We start from the raw sequence: 21,352 nt of genomic DNA on the forward strand, positions 1-21,352 counted from the left end.
TGGGTCGGTCACTACAAACCCCAGAGTACACCGCGACGCTCCTATCTAGTCTCCTTAGCACTTTTTGGAGCATTGCATGCTGAGATTTGTAGTTCCCTTGTGTTAACCGGAACCGGTCCTCCCAGCCGGGGTAAAATTCTGGTTTGCTGACGCGGCCCGGGCATCTTTTACCGACAAATGAGTAACTTACACTTGTCTGTAATTAAGCTTCCACGTAGCATATATTATTTTAACAAATTATTAATGAACAGAAAGGACGCAGAAGCCTTATGATGCTAACTTAAAATTTTCTTGAGTAGAAATTGCCGTTTTGCATTATTAACCTAGGCATTTTGTATTTAGTTTGGGAAACATGAATACTACATGATAAATGAGGCAAAGTGAATTGTCACATTTATAAATATACAAATCCATGAGGTTAGAAACAATTATCTACTGACCATAGAACAATACACATTTCAGAATATTGTGTCAGCATGCGAACGGCAAGCTGCCCTATCAGGTAATACAATTCAGGAGTCTACCAGCTCTGCAGGCCCTCACAATTTTAAAGACTTTTTTTTTTTTTTTTTTTTTGACAGACAGAGATCACAAGTAGGCAGAGACGCAGGCAGAGAGAGAGGAAGGGAAGTAGGCTCCCTGCTGAGCAGAGCCGATGCAGAGCTGGATCCCAGGACCCTGAGATCATGACCTGAGCGGAAAGCAGAGGCTTTAACCCACTGAGCCACCCAGGCCCTCACAATTTTAAATGGATAAGTTCTGACAGAGATAGAAATATTGTGTAGATTTAGAAATGCTAGGAAATTGTATCCAGTTAGAATAATATTTATATTATTAGCAAATGTTCTAAACTTATGCTCAAATACAATTCATTACTTTATTCACTTAACATATGGTGAGCCATTGAGACGTCAGACACTATGCTAGACTCTAGAAATAACAAAACTGACGACTACTACTTGCCACGGAGTGGTGATTATGTAGTGAAGCAGTGTGAAAGGTACAAGGATACAGCAGTGAATGAAAAGGAAATGACAGAAAAACTAACAGGAAAGAAAAAACCAAAACAAAATGGGTACTTCCTATAATCTGAGAAGTATAGACTGCTATGGAAGTCTTCAGGAAGGACACCATTTTATCTGAGCTTGAGACAGGAAAGTTCCTGGAAGAAGTGATGTCTAAACTGAGAATTGTTAAGATGACTAAGAATCAATCAAAGAGATTTTGCAGACTAGAAGGATGTGAAAAGAAGTTGATAGCACTTGGAATGCCCAGAAGTGGGAGGGCATTGTTGCTTTGAGTTCCATGTGGAGCTGTAAGCCCAGTCTAGATCCCAAAGGGCGTTGTAAACCATGCTCTATAAAGCTATTGGCACTGCTCCACTGCTTCATACCATGTAGGGGTTAGGACCACAGGCTCTAGACTGACATAATCCTGGAGGGAATCACATGTCTGCCACTTACTAACTTGGTGACCTTGGGCAAATTAGTTAACCTCACTGAACTGTTTCAACCTTGAAAAATATGGGATGAGGTGAGGAGAGATTAAATTCAGTATTAAAAGTGTTTAGCAGAGTGCTTGGCATATGATAAGCATTTAATAAATGGTGACTGTTGTTAGTCCTGGTAGCAAAGGATCTTTTAAAATACTTTTGAGTAGAGTGTGACCCAATTAAATCTAAGCTTTTACAGAGATGATTCAGCCTGCATTGTTAAGAGAATGTTTTGACAAAGACTGAGGTAGGGAGACAAGTAGGAACTTGTGGTTTTAAAGTGGGAGGTGAAGGAAGGAAAGGCTCGGGAATCATGTCCAGGTTTCTGTCTTGAACAAATGGGTAAATGGATGTTACAGCCATTTACTTGACAGTATTAGATTTGGTGGACTGGGAACCAAAATTAAGATTGAGAATTAGTCTGACAAGTGCGCCTTTGTCATTCAAACCATTCAGAGTAGGAAGAGGTCAGGGACCTCTAAGAATCATCCAGGTCAAAGAAAGACTTATAATCAGACAAATAGTTTAATAGTTCATGCCCAGAATTTTGGAGGAGGGGGAAGACATTTTCAAGTGTTTACCTTGAATACCAAAAAAATGTCTGGTCTTTAGATTCCTTAAAATATTATTAATCAACCACATATTTTCAAAGAACATCACTCAAAATTAGTACTTTTCTTTGAAATATCATATGATTTCCTTAGGCAAATTTTAGATTTAATACCAAATGCTCATCTATCCTCATTCAATAATAGGAAGGCCTACTTTTTTCAAGGCACTGAAGATCAGCAGTAACAAAATCAGAAGTCCCTGCCATCATCATGCTTACCTTCTAGTGGAGCAAGGGTTAGGGGAGAGAAAAACAAAAGAAACAACTAGATTGCATATTAAATTGTATGGTCATAAATATTATGACTTAGGGACAGGAGGTTGCATTTTACACAGAATTGTAAGTAAAAGCCTCCCTGGGGAGATGACGGATACCCAACGGCAAGGAGGCCAGAGTGGTGGGAGTAGACTTAAGTCAGGTAGAAACGGATGAGCTCCGTGAGGTAACAAAATAATGGGTAAAATTACAAGGTGCCTTGTATTGCATGTGAGAAGGGAAGCCACTGGAGAGTTTTGAGCAGAGGTAAACTCATCAACTCTCTTAACAGAATCAAACTGGATGCTGTGTTGAGAACAGATTAATGTAGACACTTGAATAGACAAGTGGAGCTGGGGGAGCAGACCAGGAATCCGTGGTCATAACTGATGTGAGAGTGTTGTGGCCTGAAGCAGGGTAGTAGCAAAGGAGATGGGGGAAGAGGTTTGATTCTGGAAATATTCTAAGGTAAAACTGAGATGATTTTGTTCCCAAAGAATATATCTTAATAGTTATTAAGAGTAAAATAGAAGACAAAGCCCATCATTTTAATGACTTTACTTTATTCAGTGCCAAGGTTAAATCTTCAAAGAATGTATTCAGTAAATGTTTCCTTTTACAAAAAGAAAAGACTGTTAGAGCAGGTATAATGAAGTTTTAATTGCAGTGGAAAATGTGAATATTATCCTTTTTATCCTTAATTGGTCCAGCTGTGAAAACAAGTACCTACTTTGCAAACCACATTTTCTCAAGGCTAAAAACAAAAATACTAAAATTAGTATAAATCAGATGTGTAAATTGCGTGCCCCAGACAACTAGATGGGTTACAAGTTATAAAGTATGATTCTAATTCCTCCTCACACGTAATCTGTGCCAATTTTATTTCTGTATTTAATTCCTTCTGGAACCTAGAGAGGAATCTTCCCTTTCTACTATAAGAAAATACGTGTGTTGGGAGAAACCACACACCTAATTTGTTTGATTATCCTTCTGTATGTTCACTGTGTCACTACTGAAAGTGCTTTCTTACGACAGTAGCAGTGGGGGAGAGTTTAGTAGGTGGGAGGGACACTGACCAGAGGCAAGGAGGAGGTAACAAATAAGATGAATACAGAGAATGTTCAGGACATCAACCTGGCTGAGGCTGAGAGAATGTGAAGTGAAACAAAATGGGTATGATAGGGCTCATTGAGAAGGAGTTTGATTGCTTTGCTTAAATGCTATATTGTTAACATGAGAGGTTGATGTTCTTTTGGGGTTTTTTCCTTCCAAAGGAAACCTTAGTGTACACAGTTGATTTTTAAATACATGATTTTGAAATTAAAGTATTAAAAGTTTGGAGACTGTACAATTTCAAAAATCGAACAGTTGTTTGGTGAAGCTGCTACATATTTGACGACCTATAGTATGCTGAGACCTCTCTTAGGAGCTGGGGTTACATTGCTGAGCGGAAGTCTTCCTTAGGAAGCCCCAAGCCCTGAGGGTCAGTGCTCATGCCTCCTTGACATTACTTCTCAGCACAGTAACCTTCAGTGACCCGGTGACCATCTTTGCATTTTCCAGGCTACTTTACTGCTCTGATTTCACCCTCGTCCTCCTTCACAGTATTCCACCAGTCCCTGAACACACATCTCAGCTCTTACCATCTCATGTCCCAATAATCCCACTCCTGGCCAGTGGCCTCCCTACTCCTATCCATCCATTAGCTTCGCCTTCCAAGTCCTCTCAGCCTTTACCAGGGATCTCCCTTCCTCTTACAGGGTTGGTCTTCCATAACTATTTGCTTTCCTCACCTCTGCCCCCATTGAAATTTTGCATGTTGTCTTCTTGCATCACTCTTTAAATGTCTGTCTTTCCCCTCTCCTACCAGCCTTCTTGGTAACAGGAGTTGTGTCTTCTACTTCTTTGTGCTCCTTAGCACATACTGCTAGTGCCAGTTTGATTTTTATACAGTTACTGTTCTCTTCCCCCATATAAAAGTAGTGTTTCTACGAGGGTGTAGATTATTATTTCCAAATGTTGCTTTCACCTATTGAGAAATACATAAAACATAACATTAGTATAACATGGCCAAATAGGTATGTCCATTGGGAGTTTCTTTTTTTAAGTTTTTATTTAAATTCCAGGTAGTCAACATAGTGTAGTATTAGTTTCCAGTGTACAATGTAGTGATTGAATACTTCCATACAACATGGGGCGCTCGTGACAAGTGCCCTCCTTAATCCCCATCATCTATTTCACCCATCCCCTCACCCACCTCCCCTCTGGTAACTACGCTGTGAGTTTCTGAATCTTAGGCCTTCCAATATTTTTTCCAGGTGGGCACACCACTGAGATCCTAAGGCTGCTTGAGAACCTGTCCAATGCTTACTCTCCTAGACATTATGTCATTGCCGATACTGATGAAATGAGTGCCCATAAAATAAATTCTTTTGAACGAAATCGAGCTGATAGAGACCCCACTACCATGGTAAGTGATCATTTCTATTTCTAAGAGAGTTAAAGGTTGAATATTGAGCTGAATTATCTCTGGAAACAATCTCGTGGCACCTCGGCACTCCGCCCTCATGGGGCAGGGAAATGTTTATTGCTGGCTAAATAAATTTCCTCTACTACCAAAAGATAAGAACCTCTTTAAGATACATCTTCAAGTGGTAGCTTAATTTCTTATATTCGCTTTTATTCTTTTAAATAGGGGAAATCATTTTTCAGTTAATTCCACTGGAAAAGTTTAAACTTACATAAAACGTCTCGTTCATGTGCGTATTGGCTCTACGCTAAAGTTCTTTATCAGTATGTTGCAGTTCTTGATGTAGCTGTGACTGACCACTTCTTCAAATCATATTTATATCTGCCTTTAAAATTAATTTCTCTATCTCTGGTTCCTCACTTCAGTTTAGCATTTTTGGTCAGAATTAGTGGTGAAAGAACAAAAGTGAAGCTACCTCTTGATCAAGGAAGGAAATTAGAGCTGTCCTTTGTGTAGATTGTCTCCATTCCTCCCTCCCTCTGGTACCTGCCCAGTCACGAGGCGGCAACAGGTAGTTCAGGAGTGGAAGCAGACCCAGCTCAGGCTACTCAGTATTTCTCTGGGCTTTTTGGACTTGGGGACCCAGAAAATGGAGGCAGTGTTTTTTTGGAGGGACATGCTCTGTGGAAGAGAAAGTTTGGGAGCTGCTGGCAGTCATGTTTTCACCTGGTGGGTAAAGATAGACTATAGTTGGGGGAAAGAATGACGTTAATACACAGGAAGAGTATAATGAGAAACCAGGTGGTGAGTCCTGCCTTCAGTAACTGCACAGGTCCAGCTGCATCTGTGTGGGAAATTCAGGATCCACTGATATCACCCCTCTCTTGCTCCCTTTCATATCCTCTCTCACATCCTCACCCCACCCCACCTCCAGGCCTTTTTAAGTCTGTTTCAGTTGAGTTTTGGTCCCTTTTAAAATTATCCCTAACAGAAACACTTTATCCTTGGAGATTCCATGTTAAAGGAGAACAGAATCTGCCTGTTATTCGGCCATAACAAAATGCTATGGGATGTTTTTTCTATGTGGGCAATAAGCCAAATGCTTCATTTCTGTTTTAGGAATCAATACTGTATTTATTTCTTATGGCTTTTGCAAAAAAGTACCATTGGTACTTTTCTTACTTTACCCAAAGTAAAATTGGGTGACTAAAGGCAGAAATATATTCTTTCACAGTTCTGGAGGCTAGAAATCTGAAATCAAGGATTCAACTGGGCCATGTTCTCTCTGAAGACCTTAGGAGAGAATTCTTCCTTGCCTCTTCCTAGCTTCTGATGGTTGCCAACACTCTTTGGCATTCCTTGGCTTATAGCAGCATCATTTTAATCTCTGCCTCCATTGTCATGGGGCCATTCCTGTGTCTCTATCTTCACATTCCCTTCTCATAAAGACACAGTCATTGGGTATAGGGCCCAGATTAATTCAGTGTGACCTCATCTTAACTTGATTCCACCTATAAGATCTTTTTCCAAATCAGGTCACATTGACAGATTCCTGATAGACAGGAATTTTGGGGAGACACTGTTCATCCCTGTGTGTGTAATTGATCTTTTTAATAATGTGAAAGTCAGCTAATACCATCCTTATTTTACAAATGAGAGAATGGAGACCCAGGGGTATAAATAAGGTCCGCCTAATACATGGCACTTACCTAAACGTATCTTCTCCAAAACTTTTCCTGCATGGGCCACTCTGCCTCCTTTGTGCATTCTTTTCCAGTCCTAAAAACTGAGTGAGAAAGAATGCTTTGGGGATTATTCAAGGCACCAGAGACTAAAAATCTCATTGAATTTCTTAGAGAGTATATTAGAATTGGAGAATTAGAAGAATACAATGGTGATTTTTTTTACACAAGTGGAATATAGTATTATAATTTAGCAATGATAAAGACTACTTAAAAATATAGAAGTTGAGGGGCGCCTCGATGGCTCAGTGGGTTAAAGCCTCTGCCTTCAGCTCAGGTCATGATCCCAGGGTCCTGGGATCGAGCCCCACATCGGGCTCTCGGCTCAGTGGGGAGCCTGCTTCCCCTTCTCTCTCTCCTGCCTCTCTGCCTAGTTGTGATTTCTCTGTCAAGTAAATAAAATATTTTAAAAAAGTATTAAAAAAATATAGAAGTTGAGTAATTACAATCTGTTATGTGTTCAACATGAGGAACAAGTATCTTTTTACTCAATTATTAGCGTATATATTCTTTCTGAAATTGCATCCAATTAGAGGATCCAGTTTTAATTTAGCATACACATTGACTATTTCCCTCCAGGTCCATCAGCAGACGTATTGTTTATTTGCTGAGTTTCATGGCTTAATGAAACATTTGGAAGATTGTTATATACAGGAAGATTGTGGGGTTTGTTTTTTATTTTTATTTTTATTTTTATTTTTTTTTGAGAGTGGGAGAGGGGCAGAGGGAGAAAGAGAGAGATAATCTTAAACAGGTTCCATGCTCGGCATGGACTCATCAGGGGCTCAGTCTCAGGACTCTGAGATCATGACCTGAGCCAAAATCAAGAGTTGGACATTTAGCCAACTGAACCACCCAGGGGCCCCTATAGGAAGACTGTTACAGATATTTTAGAATTCTGTAAGTTAGGTGTCTTTCACTTTAATTAATTTATTTTTTTAATTGAAGTCTAGCTGACACGCAATATTCCATTAGTTTCAGGTACACAACACAGTGATATGACAGTTCTATGCATTATTCTGTGCTCACCACAAGTATAGCTCCCATGTGCCACTGTACAACACTATTATAATACCATTGACTGTATTTGCTATGCTGTAACCTTTTATTCCCGTGATCTACATATTCCATAACTGGAAGCCTGTACCTCTCACTCCCCTTCATCCATTTTGCCCATCCCTCACCGTGTCTTCTCTGGCAGATACCAGTTTTTCTCTGTATTTATAAGTCTCTTTCTGCTTTGTTTGTTTCTTTTGCTTTTTAGATTCCATTGTAAGTGAAATCATATGTTCTTTGTCTTTCTCTGTCTGACATATTTTGCTTAACATAATGCCCTCTAGGTCCATACAAGTTTTTGCTTCACTTTAATACAAAAGACAAAGCTTTTGAATTTTTGAAATGCCATTATTTTGTCTTACTATCAAAGTGGTACCACCAGTGTAGCTCTAAGCATCTCTGTTAGACTACTTTCTTCTATCAATTACTTTACTGCTGGAGCACTGTAACCCTTTTTAGAGGAAAAATCCTGTCTTCTTCCTGAAGGGGTCTCTACTCATGAATCTGAAGCTGGGAAGAGTTTCTGCAGAGATGCAGAGGCTAACCATTGAGGGTGTTAACATGAATGTACCTGTTGTCCTTTCTGCTGGCTGCGCCATATGCCGTATGGGCATATGGGAGAGAAGCCAGGTAGAGAGACACCTTCCCACCAAACTTTGTTCAAGGGAGGAATCTACTTACTCTTCTCTCTTTTCACTACAGCTTAGGGGAGTTGTCCTGCAGCCCCCTAGGCAGCTATCCATTATACCTTTCATGGAGCTCATAAGACTGGGGAGGAGTCTTGTTGAAGAAATCAGTAGCGATCAGTACCTTTGCTGGCAGAGCCCTTATTAGCTAAGAATTGAACAATCAGATTTGCATGGTCTAGTACAGAAGCTACCAGCACTAGCTCAAGACTATTTATTAAATACTTTTTCACTGATCTGCAGTGCTACCACTGGTATATCAAGTTTCTCTGTATGTAAAGATCTGTATGTGAGCTTTCGTCTTTGTTGACTGGTTTGTTTGTCCATTGCTAATATCAAGCTCCCGTGGTCTCACTCTTCAGAAGTGTCTTAGGGTTTCTTTCTTCACATGGATTTTTGAGTTAGCTTTGGCAAGGTCACAAAGAAACATTTTGAAATTTGTATTTTAATTGAACTGAATCAGTGTGTCATTTTGAGGAGAACTTCAATCTACATGATGATATCTTCCTATCCAGGGGCATCATCTGTCTCTGCATTACTTAGGTTTCCTTAAATGCTTTTCAGTACCATTTCTAATTTTCTTTACAAGAGTAGCATATCTTTTGTTGTTTTTATTCTGTGTACCTGGTATTGTCTTATTATTGTAAGTGGTATACCTTTTAATTGGATTTCCTGTGTTGCAGTAGATAAAAATATAATTGATTTGAGTATAGTGATCTTAAAAGAACCATCTTGCCACACTCTAATTAATTCCAGTAATTTATACACTATTATCTACAAAGATAATATCATCTGCAAATAGTAACAAGTATGATTCTTTCTCATCTTTATACCTTTCATTTCTTTTTCTCATTTTGTTTTTAGAACTCCCAGAACAGTAACTAATAGAAGCAGTGTAGTGGTCATCCTTATAGTCTTCATGATCTTAAAAATTTGCCAAGAGTTTAATTTTAAATAATATTTGGTGGTTGATTTTTATCAAATATCTTTTCTTTATCTTAGTTGATCATAATGTTTTCTCATTTTATCTGTTTTCATGGTCAATTACAAGGTATGAACTATTGTTGAATTCTTGGAATAAACCCAGTTTCATCATAGTGAGTTACATTTTAACACATTGTTGGGTTTTGTTTGCGAGTATATTGTTTAGGAATTATTTCATTAATGTTCATGAGTGAGATTGCCCTATACTTTTCCTTTCTTGTCTTGTTCTTTAGTTTTGGTATCAAGGTTACACTAATCTGATTATGCGAGTATACAACTTCTTGTTTTGGGAAGGAATTTGTATAAATTTGGAGTTACTTTTTAAATTTATAGAACTTGTCTATAAAAATACCTGGCCCTGATGTGTTCTTTTTGTCATGATTATAAACTCTAGACTTTCTGTTTGTTTGTAAGTCAATTTTCCTAAGATATTTTTCTAGGAATATATCTATTTTTTATGAGTTTACAAGTTTATAATATTGGCATAAAAATTTTCATAGTATTTTCCTGGGGCACCTGGGTGGCTCAGTCGGTTAGGCGGCTGCCTTTGGCTTGGGTCATGATCCCAGGGTCCTAGGATCGAGCCCCATGTCAGGCTCCCTGCTCAGCGGAGAGCATGTTTCTCCTTTTCCCTCTGCCTGCCTCTCTGCCTACCTGTGTTCTCTCTGTGTGCCAAATAAATAAATAAAATCTTTAAAAAAAATATTCTCTTGCCACTTTTGTTATCTGTGCTATCATGTTCACATGGCATATCTTTGCCCATCTCTTTATTTTTACCTTTTGGTGGTGGTTGTGTTTTAGGTGTGTATTTTTAAAATGACATATAACACAATTTTAAAAAATTCAAAACCAAGAATCATTGTCCTTTAACTAGCATGTTTATACATGCACATTTGTTATGATTATTAATGTATTAGATTTGTTTCTACTATTTTATTTGGTTCTTTCTACTTACCATATTTTTAATCTTTTTATCTTCCTTTTTGGTCTTCTGTTTGAGTTAATTGACCTTTCTTTATCCTCCCTTTTTCCCTTCTCCTGGAATGGAAATTATTCCATTCTCCAAGATGTTATTCTTAAATTGTCTGCCTGGTTACCAAACTTAAGTCAAGAACTTAATATCCCTATCCTTCTCCTGAAAAACATGGCTTTTAGAATGTTTTGACGGTAAACACCTCTTCCCATCTTACATATTATGGTTTACTGTTTCGGTTCTTCCTTGTTTTTATACCACCCAATTACTTACTACATTATTGTTTTACACAGTCAGTGCCTACTTAGGTTCATTTTCTTTGCTTATTCTTGCTACTCCTTCCTTTTGGATCTAATGTCTTTCTTCCAGAGTGTATCTTTTATTCTTCCATGGATGGTCTATAAGTGATTTATTCTTTCCATGGTTTTTGTTTGCTTGAGAATATGTTTTGTTTTTTAAGATTTTTATTTATTTATTTGACACATCACAAGTAGGCAGAGAGGCAGGCAGAGAGAGAGAGGAGGAAGCAGGCTCCTCTCTGAGCAGAGAGCCGGATGCGGAGCTCAATCCCAGGACCCTAGGATCACGACCTGAGCCGAAGGCAGAGGCTTTAACCCACTGAGCCACCCAGGCATCCCTATGTTTTGGTTTTGACCTTCCTTTAATTGCATTCTTCATTTAGAATTCTAGGTTGGATTTTTTTCCTTCATAAGTCTATATTTAGCATTCATTCATTCATTTAACAAACACTTATTGAATACTTTCTGAATGTTAGTGATATAGTAGTGAATAAAACGTAACAAGAATCTCTGCCCTGATGGTGTTTGCGTTCTAATGGGGTGACAATAAACAAGATAATCAAGTAAAATGTATAATGTATTAGTGTTAAATGCTAAGGAGAAAACTAAAGCAGAATATTGAGGGGCCCCTGGGTGGCTCAGTGGGTTAAAGCCTCTGCCTTCAGCTCAGGTCATGATCCCAGGGTCCTGGGATCAAACCCCACATGGGGCTCTCCGCTTAACAGGGAGCCTGCCTATCCCTCTCTCTCTGCCTGCCTCTCTGCCTACTTGTCATCTCTGTCTGTCAAATAAATAAATAAAATCTTAAAAAAAAAAAAAACAGAATATTGAGGGGGTTAAAGGGAGGTTGCAATTTTAGGCAAAATGGCCAGGAACGTGACATTTGAACAAAGACCTGAAAGGGAAGGGAAGGTAGAAAGCCATCTGGGGAAAGCGCATACTTGGAGAGGAAACAATAACTGCAAGGAAGACCCTGAGGTGGGGCTGTACGTGGCACGTTTGTGAAATAACAAAGAGGTCAAATTGACCAAAGCAAAATAGGGGAGGAAGAGCTGCATATGAGCCCATAGAAATTAATGTGAGGATATTGAGATCAGATTTTTTTTTAAAGATGTTATTTATTTGTCAGAAAGAGCACAAGCAGAGGGAACAACAGGCAGAGGGAGAAGTAGGCTCCTCACTGAGCAAGGAACCCAGTGTGGGACTCGATTCCAGGACCCTGGGATCATGACCAGAGCCAAAGGCAGATATAACCACCTGAGCCACCCAGGCATCCCAAGATCAGATTCTTTTTTAAGACATTGTGGTCCATTTTTAGTCTTAGATATTTTTTCCCCCTTGTGTGAAATGGGGAGCTATTGGGAGGTTTTAGGTAAAAGAGTGATATGATCTGATTTTATTTTTTACTTTTTCTTTAATTGAAGTATAGTTGGAATATAATGTTACATTAGTTTCTAGTGTACAACAGAACAATTTAATGAGTTTATGCATTATGCTATGCTCATCTGAAGTGTAGCTACCATCTGTCATCATAAAACACAATTAAAATACCAGACTATATCCCCTATGTTGTACCTTTTATTCCTGTGACTTATTCATTCCATAACTGAAAGCCTCTTCACCCATTTGCCCACCCTCCCAGCTGCTTTCCCTCTGGCAGCTATTAGTTTGTTTGTGTTTATGGGTTTGTTTCTGCTCTTTGTTAATTGTTTTGTTTTTTAGATTCCACATATAAGTGAAATCATATGGTATTTGTCTTTCTCTGACTTATTTCACTTAACATAATACTCTCTAGATCCATCCATCTTTTCACTAATGGTAAGATTGCATCCTTTTTTATGGCTGATAGTCCGGTGTGTGTGTGTATGTGTGTGTGTGTGGAGATACAGTTGTAGATATCACATCATCTTTATCCGTTCATCTGTCGGTGAACGCTGGGTTGCTTCCATATCTTGGCTCTTGTAAATAATGCTGCAGTAAACATGGAGTGCATACATCTCTTCGAATTAGTGTTTTTGTTTTCTTTGGGTAAATACCCAATAGTGAAATTATTGGATTGTATGGTTTTTCTGGTTTTGGTATTCTGGGTAATCGTCATATGGTTTTCCACAGTGGCTGCAGCAGTTTGCATTCCCTGCAACAGTGCACAAGAGTTCTTTTTTCTCCACATCTTCACCAACCCTGTTATTTTTTATCTTTTTCACTCAAGCTATTCTGACAGGCATTAAGGAGGTGTCTCATTGTGGCTTTGATTCGCTTTTCCTTGATGTTGAGTATCTTCATGTGCCTGTTGGCTATATGCATGTCTTCTTTGGAAAAATGTGTATTCAGGTCCACTGTCCATTTTTAATCATATTATTTGGGGTTTTGGTGTTGAGTTGTAGAAGTTCTTTGTATATGGGGGATATTAATTCTTCACTGAATATACCATTTGCAGATATCTTCTCCTATTCAGTAAGTTGCCTTTTGTTTTGTTGATGGTTTCCTTTGCTGTGCAAAAGCTAATTATTTTGATGTAATCCCAATAGTTTATTTTTGCTTTTGTTTCCCTTACCTTAGGAAGCATATCTAGAAAAATGTTTCTGCAGCCAATATCCAAGAAATTACTGCCTGTGTTTTATTCTAGGAGTGTTTTGGTTTCATGTCTCACATTTAGGTCTTTAATTCATTTTTAGTTTATTTTTATAAAAAACAGTGTTTAAAAAGTTTGGTGTTAGAAAGTGATCCAGTTTCATTGTTTTCTATATAGCTGTTCAATTTTTCCAGTACCATTTATTGAAAAAGCTATTTTTTCCCTATTGTATATTCTTGCCTCCTCTATTATAGATTAACTGACCATATAAGCATGGGTTTATTTCTGGGTTCTATATTCTGTTACATTGATCTATGAGTCTGTTTTTGTGCCAGTACCACACTTTTTTTATACTACAGTTTTGTAGTATATCTTCAAATCTATAATTGTGGTAACTCCAGCTTTGATCTTCTTTCTCAAGATTATTTTGTCTATTTGGCGTGTTTTGTGGTTACATACAAATTTTCATACAAATTTTAATGTCATTTATTCTAGTTCTGTCCACAATGCTGTTGGTATTTTGATGGTGTTGCATTGAATCTTTAGATTGCTTTGGGTAGTATGAACATTTTAACAATATGATTCCAATCCATGATCATGGTATGTCTTTCCATTTGTTTGTGTTGTCTTCAATTCCTTTCATCAGTGTTTTATAGTTTTCAGAGATCAGATCTTTCACCTCAGTTAAGTTTATTCCTAGGCATGTTATTACTTTTGTTGCAGTTGTAAATGGAATTATTTTCTTAATTTCTTTCTGCTACTTTATTAAGAGTATAGAAATGCAACTGATTTCTGTGTATTAGTTTTCTGCCCTGCAACTTCACTGAATTCATTTATTCTAATAGTTTTTTGGTGGAGTCTGAACTTTTCCATGTATATAATATCATGTCATGTGCAAACAGTGACAGTTAAACTTCTTTCTTACCAATTTAGATGCCTTTTATTTCTTCTTGTCTGATTGCTTTGACTAGAACTTCTAGTACTATGTTGCAGGAAGTGGTGGCAGTGTAAATGCTTGTCTTGTTCCTGATCTTAGAAGAAAAGCTGTCAGTTTTTCATCATTGAGTATGATGTTAGCTGTGGGTTTTCATATATGGCCCTTATTATTTTTTTATGATTTATTTATTTACTTGAGAGAGAATGAGCGAGCAGGGAGAGAGGAAGAAGGAGAGGGGGGAGGGAGAGAATTCCAAGCACACTTCCTGCTGAGTGAAGAGTCTGATGCAGAGCTCGATCCCAGGACCCCAAGATCATGACCTGAGCTGAAATCAAGAGTCAGATGCTTAACTGAGCCACCCATGCAACCCTTCATATATGGCCTTTGAAAATCTGTTCAGATTTTCTTCCTGTTTCAGCTTTGGATGCTTGTCGGTTTCTAAGAATTTATCCATTTCTTCTAGATTATCCAATTAGTTCGCATATAATTTTTCATAGTGGTTTCTTATAATCCTTAGTGTTTCTGTGGTATTGGTTATTTGTTGAGGTATGTTTTTTCTAAACCCACTTTGTTGAGAGTTTTTATCATGAATGGATGTTGAATTTCATCAAATGTTTTCTCTGCATCTGAGATAATTATATGATTTTTATCCTTCATTTTGTTGACGTAGTGTATCACATTGATTGATTTATGAATACCTAACCATCCTTGCACCCCCAGAATAAATCCCACTTGATCGTGGCGAATAATCCTTTCAACATGTTGTTGAATGTAGTTTGCTGAGGATTTTTGCATCTGTGTTCATCAGGGATATGCACCTATAGTTTTCTTTTTTTGTGGTATTTTTGCCTGGTTTTGGTATCAGGGTAATGCTGGTCTCTTAAAATGTATATGGAAGCTTTCCTTCCTCTTCTGTATTTTGAAATAGTTTAAGGGGGAATTTCTATAAATCCAACTAGTCCTGGACTTTTGTTTGTTAAGAGCTTTTTCAGGTACTAACTTAATTTTGTTAATAGTAATCAGTCTGTACAGATTTTCTTCCTGTTTCAACTTTGGATGTTTGTCTGTTTCTAAGAATTTATCCATTTCTTCTAGATTGTACAATTAGTTGGCATATAATTTTTCATAATGGTTTCTTATAATCCTTAGTGTTTCTGTGGTATTGGTTGTTATTTCTCCTTTTTCATTTCTGACTTCATTTATTTGGGTCCTTTCTCTTCTTTTCTTGATGAGTCTGGCTAAAGTTTTATCAGTTTTGTTTGTCTTTTCAAAAAAACCAGCTCTTGGTCTCATTGATCTTTTCTATTGCTTTTTTAGTCTTTATTTCATTTATTTCCACTCTGATCTTTATATAATTTCCTCCCTTTTACTAACTTTGAGTTTTGTTTGTTCTTTTTCTTATTCCTTTAGGTATAAGGTTTTGTTCTTTATTTGAAGTTTTTCTTGTTTCTTGTGATAGGCCTATTGCTATAAATTTCTCTCAGAGAAATACTTCTCTGTGTCCCAAAGATTCTGGACCATTGAATTTCCAGGTTCATTTGGCTCCGTGTATTTATTTCTTCTTTGACTTCTTCATTGACTCATTGGTTGTTTAGTAGCATGTTGTTAACAGGATCATTTTGTTTGCTGAATAAACTAAAGAGGAGAGGGACAGAAGCAAGGAAAGGAGTTTGGAGGCTGTAGCAGTGATCCTATGAGAGGCCAGTAAGGTTTGGACCACAATGGCAAAAGTGGGTATGACAGGAAGTCATCAGATTCTGGATATATCTTGAGGGTAGAGCTAAACTTTATCTGTGTGTGGGTTTGGGAAAGAGAATAGAGGATGGCATCCACATTTTGGCCTGAGCTACCAGAAAAGTGGAATTGTCATTAATTTAGATAAAGAAGACTACATGAGAAAGGAGGAGGACTGAGTGTGGGATGTCTGTAAACATACATGTAAGATGCTGACTGTGCAGGTGGATCTGTGAGTTTGAAGTTCAGGAGGGAGCTCTGGTCTGGAATGTGAATTTGGAGACTTCTGTGTTTAACTGGTACTTAAAATGAGAAGTTGGATGAGATCATCCAGAGACTAAGTATAGTTAGAAATTAGAAGAGGACTAAGAACTGAGCCCCAAAGCACTCATTCAAATATAGGGAGCTGTTACTCTCATGGAAATACCAGCTGTCAGTTTGTTGTTCCTCTCTGGCCTGTCCTGTAGAATCCATGGGGGGCCTCAAACCCCGACTCTCAGTTACTGACACAGTTAGTCTTCCTCCCAGAACTCTGTGTTACAAACTGTCTCTTGTCTTTTATTTTCTTTTTTTTTAAGATTTTATTTATTTATTTGACAGGCAGAGATCACAAGTAGGCAGAGAGGCAGGCAGAGAGAGAGGAGGAAGCAGGCTCCCTGCGGAGCAGAGAGCCCAATGCGGGGCTCGATCCCAGGACCCTGAGATCATGACCTGAGCCGAAGGCAGCGGCTTAATCCACTGAGCCACCCAGGTGCCCCAATCTTGTCTTTTTTTTTTTTCTTATTTCTGGTAAGTAGGGATTTCCCTTCTTTCTACTTCAGATAAAAGAGTATTTTGTTGCATTTCTGATAGCATTTAATCTGTTTATCGAAGGGTTTTCAGATTAGTTTATATTGCCATCTTGCCAGAACCAAAGTCACATTAATTTTCTAATTAAAGTCAAAGTTTTAATATATTCTCTATATTGAGGTGTATTCTGGACTGTTTGTATAAGTAGCAACCCCCCGCCCCTCACCAATTTTCTTTTTTTTTTTTTTTTTTTTTCCTGATAGAACTGTACCAACTGCAAGTTCCTAGCAATACATGATACTCTTATGGTTAAAGGCCTTGACTCTCACTCTGTAGTTTGAGTTCCAGACTTTTTAAGTGAAGCAAAAAGTCTGCAGTTATTTGAAAGCATTAACAGTAATTGCACTCTGTGCCCGGGCAAGGTATCTCATCCAAATCGTTCAGAACACTTTAGGAATAAAAGTGCATTGAAAAAGTGCATCGATTCACACTTGGTTCTGGTGAGAAGCCAAAACCCTCGTTTGCAACACAAGCCAACTGTTCCAGAAACATAAAAGACCTTCCCAGAAATCAGGAGATACAGATTATCAGTTGTTAATCACTTAGATTTACCCAAGTAGCACAGAAATTTTCTGTTGTTTGGTTTATAACTTACTCTGATATGGAATTACTCAATAAATTTCTAAATGTTTTTGCTGGTTTATAGGAAAAATATTTAAATGCTTGTTTTTGTATGTTTATGCTAGATATAAATATACAGCAGGTATTTAAGCTACATTTTAAATTAATATAATTTTGCTAATTAAATGGTAGCGATGACCTATTTTTGTTGCAGAAACTTCATTCAAATTTCCTAGTTCCTTTGATTCAGTATAATTTTTTAAATGGTGTTTAAAATCTTAAGATATGTATTGCATCCTATTTATAACACAGGAGTAAAGAGAAATAATTATTTGTGGTGTACTTTTTAGCTCCAGTATTAGCCTATGTTCCTCTGCATAGTTTAGCTGTTAAAGAGAAATAGGCTTTCCTTGGGAAAAGCATCTCAGCCACTCTGGAATAAAGCAACTGATGTTAGAAAGAGCGAAAGCTAAGCGAAAATATACACACAAAACAAGCAAAACAAAAACAACGAAACAAATGTTTAGCTGTGAAATTACTTATATGAAAAAATATCTTGAAACGCCTCCCAAAGAAAATGTAATTTCCACTGGGATTAGTTCTAAAGTAAAAAGTAGCTAAAGTAATATTTTTCAGAAAGATTGGATAGTAACTTCTCCAAATAGAACAAATTACCAGAGCTGTGTTATATGAAGGTAAGTGAAAAATCAAACCAAAGCTTTCTTCCTGGAGAGCAGCAGTCTCCACACTGGCCTGTTTCAACAGGGTCACCCACCCCTGGGAGCCATGGGAGGCTCAGGGCATTGCACTGTGGATTTTGGTTCATCCTTCTGTTTGCTTCCTAGTCTGAGCCTTATTTGTTAACTACCTTAATTGACAACCGTTACTCTGTGCAACTTCTGTTAGAGCATGAATTAGCCCTTTTAGATCATATCACTAAGGAAAAAAGCTCAGTGACTCTTGAATAAAACATTTTCAAAACTACATGTAAAAATTAAAGAGTAGGCTTTTTTTTTTTTTTAAAGATTTTATTTATTTATTTGACAGAGAGAGATCACAAGTAGGCAGAGAGGCAGGCAGAGAGAGCGAGAGGGAAGCAGGCTCCCTGCCGAGCAGAGAGCCCGACACGGGACTCGATCCCAGGACCCTGAGATCATGACCTGAGCCGAAGGCAGCAGCTTAAACCACTGAGCCACCCAGGCACCCCTAGGCTTTTTTCTTATATAAAATAACCAAAGTTGCTGAAAACTGATTTGAAGGGTTAAAAACTAGAGCCAGCTTCACTTTGGGGTCATATAACCAGATTTCCCACTACTCTATAAGTAGACTTATACTCTTTTACCAAGGAAGTTATTTATTTGTTCACTTATTCAAAAATATTAAATGAGTGCCAATTCTGTGTAAGACACCATACTTCTGTATATGTATATTTTAACATCCTTATTAAATATGCCCCCACAATCAACTATGGCAGGATTGTAAGTGATTATTTTTCTGTTCCTTTACTCTTTTCTTCTCAAATTTATTTATTTATTTATTGTTTGAAATTAAATTTTTTATTTATTAAATTAGTTATTTTTATTTATTATTATTATTTTATTTTATTTATTTATTACTGTTTATTATTTATTAAAAATTATTTATTTGTTACAATTTTATTTATTTATTGTTTATTCCTATTTTATTTATTTATTTATTTTTATTTCTTCCCAAATTTTATTTCCTATTTTTTATTTTTATTTATTTATTATTTTTCTTTTATTTATTTATTTATTATTTCCTATTTTTTATTTTTATTTATTTATTATTTTTCTTTTATTTATTTATTTATTAAAGACTGCGGGCAGTAAAGAACTTCTTTACTTTATATAAAATAAAATGTGGGGGTTCCCCGTTCCTATCCTAGTCTCACTTTCTAGAAGTAAACATTGTACCAGCTTGAGTTATACCTCTTGGTATGACCTTTCCCATCCTTTGTACATGTACTGTAAAAAAAAGACTATAAATTACATGTACATATATACATGTAATCAGGGGATGGGAGCAGGGGATGGCTAGTTTATAAATCAAATCCTATATTGTTTTCACATTTTTGCATATAACTCTATACCTTGATAGTTTTCCATGTTGGTATATATTGGTCTACTACTTTACACTTTTGAATGGTTGCCTAGTAGTTTATAGTATTGATGAGGTGCCATTTTCCTCTTGTGGTTTTCAGTTTTTCGCTGAATACTGAAGTAAAACATGTTTGTACTTATATACATACACAAGTATTCTTATATGTGTTTTACCTTAATTAGAAAAATAGTTAAAAAACAAGCCCAAATTAAGTAACTTGCTGACATTAAGGGACATGTCATTCCTTTCCCACTCACCATTCTGCTAGGTTGTTGGTTGAATTCTTGATTTAAAGTTACTGTAGTAAACATATTAAAAATTATAAATATCATGTGGGGTAGAGACAGATGTAATAGATATCCTAAACAGTTGTTCTGATCACTAAATAAAACTTCCTATGCCCTCTATTCATATTCATAGACATAAATATGACAGGAACATATACAGAAACATAGTTCTGATGCTTAAAACCTTAGAAAGATTTTCACTCTTCCAGGGCACCTGGCTGGCTCAGTCGGTAGAGCATGTGACTCTTGATCTCAGAGTTGTGGGTTTGAACCCCAAGTTGGGTATAGAGATTACTTAAAAAATAAAATCTTCTAAAAAAGATTTTCAGTTTTCCCAAATTTATTATGCAATTGTAGTCAGAATTCTAATGTTTCCCTTTTTTTTTAATAAATCAGCATTGGGCCTAGCAATTAAGGAATTTACATGTTCTCCTTTTTTTAAAGATTTTATTTATTCATTTGAAAGAGAGTGAATAAACATGAGGAGTGGCAGGCAGAGGGGAGGGGAGAAGCAGGCTCCCTACTGACCAAGGAGCCTGATGTAGTCTCAATCCCAGGACCCTGGCATATGCTTAACCAACTAAGCCACCCAGGTACCCCCATTTTCCTTCCCTTTTTTTTTTTTTACTTCATTTATTTAACAATAAAGCTTTGCTTTCCATTGGCCAGGACTTGTTATAGGCAGTTGGGATACACCCATGAACAAAACATACCAAAAAAAAAAAAAAAAATTCTGCCATCATGGAGTTTCCTGAACTTGAGCTGGGTCGGAAAGACAGTCATACTGCACATAGTGAATAAAAAAATCATAAAGCTTGTTAGAAGGTGGTCAGTGTCATGGGAAGATTACACAGGGATGGGGGATTGGAAATTCTGACAGGAAAAAAATTGCATTTGCCCATAGGTCCTTAAAGAAGATGAGGTTGCCTGAGAAGATGGTGTTTCAGGCAGAAGGAGTAGTCTCTGGGAAAGCCATCGAGTGGGGCATTTCTGGCTGCTGGGGGAGTCACAGAGAGTCCTGGCAACTGGAGCCAAATCAGAGAAGGGAGATGATGGGAGGGTGGGGCAGGGGGGCAGAGAATATAGGGCCTTGTCAGCTATTGTAAGGACTGCCTGTCTTACTTTGAGGAAATCGGGAGCTGTTTTAAACAGATCACTCTGGTTGCTGTGCTGCAAATAGACTAGGGTAAAGGGTGAAACCAAGGAGACCAGTTAGGAGGCTGTCAGAGCAGTCCAAACAAGAAGCAGTGTGGCTTGCTTCAGTGGGGGTAGAAATAGGGGCAAATGGTTGGACTCTGGATAGATTTTGAAAGTAGAGTTAATAGAATTTCCTGACAGATTGGATATACAGGATGTGAAGAAAAGAGAGAAATCCAGCAGAACAACAAAGCTTTTGGTCTGAGAAATTTTAAGAATGGAGTTGCTGTCAGTGATCTCGGAAGTCTAGGTGGAGCATCCCTGCCTCTCACTGTCTTTATAAATAATATGTCGTACCACCCCAAGGAATCAACAGCTTCTGCCTTGGTTCAAGGGACCCAGATGCAATCTGGGCATTAGAGGGACCACACCGGCTCTCCCTGCCCTGATTCAAAACCATTTCCTAAGTCCCGTGCCCTTGCACTCTGTCTCTCTCCCTTTTTTTCTCTTTCCTCTCCCCATCCCCCAAATGAAAAGGTCGTTCACTTTTTAGAAATGGTCCTGGAGAGTCCTTTCTGGTGTCAGAA

The 21,352-nt window shown here is 37.6% G+C and overlaps 1 protein-coding gene across 1 annotated transcript in view; it reads left to right on the forward strand.

Annotated features, from left to right (window-relative positions):
• Positions 1-21,352, forward strand: part of ALG14 (ALG14 UDP-N-acetylglucosaminyltransferase subunit) — a 90,944-nt gene that overhangs the window by 269 nt on the left and 69,323 nt on the right. The window contains exon 2 of the mRNA XM_045998777.1: positions 4,676-4,827. Coding sequence (XP_045854733.1) covers positions 4,676-4,827 — 152 coding nt within the window. The remainder of the gene's footprint in view (positions 1-4,675; positions 4,828-21,352) is intronic.

Source organism: Meles meles, chromosome 1, assembly GCF_922984935.1.
Source record: "Meles meles chromosome 1, mMelMel3.1 paternal haplotype, whole genome shotgun sequence".
In the NCBI taxonomy this organism is placed as follows: Eukaryota; Metazoa; Chordata; class Mammalia; order Carnivora; family Mustelidae; genus Meles; species Meles meles.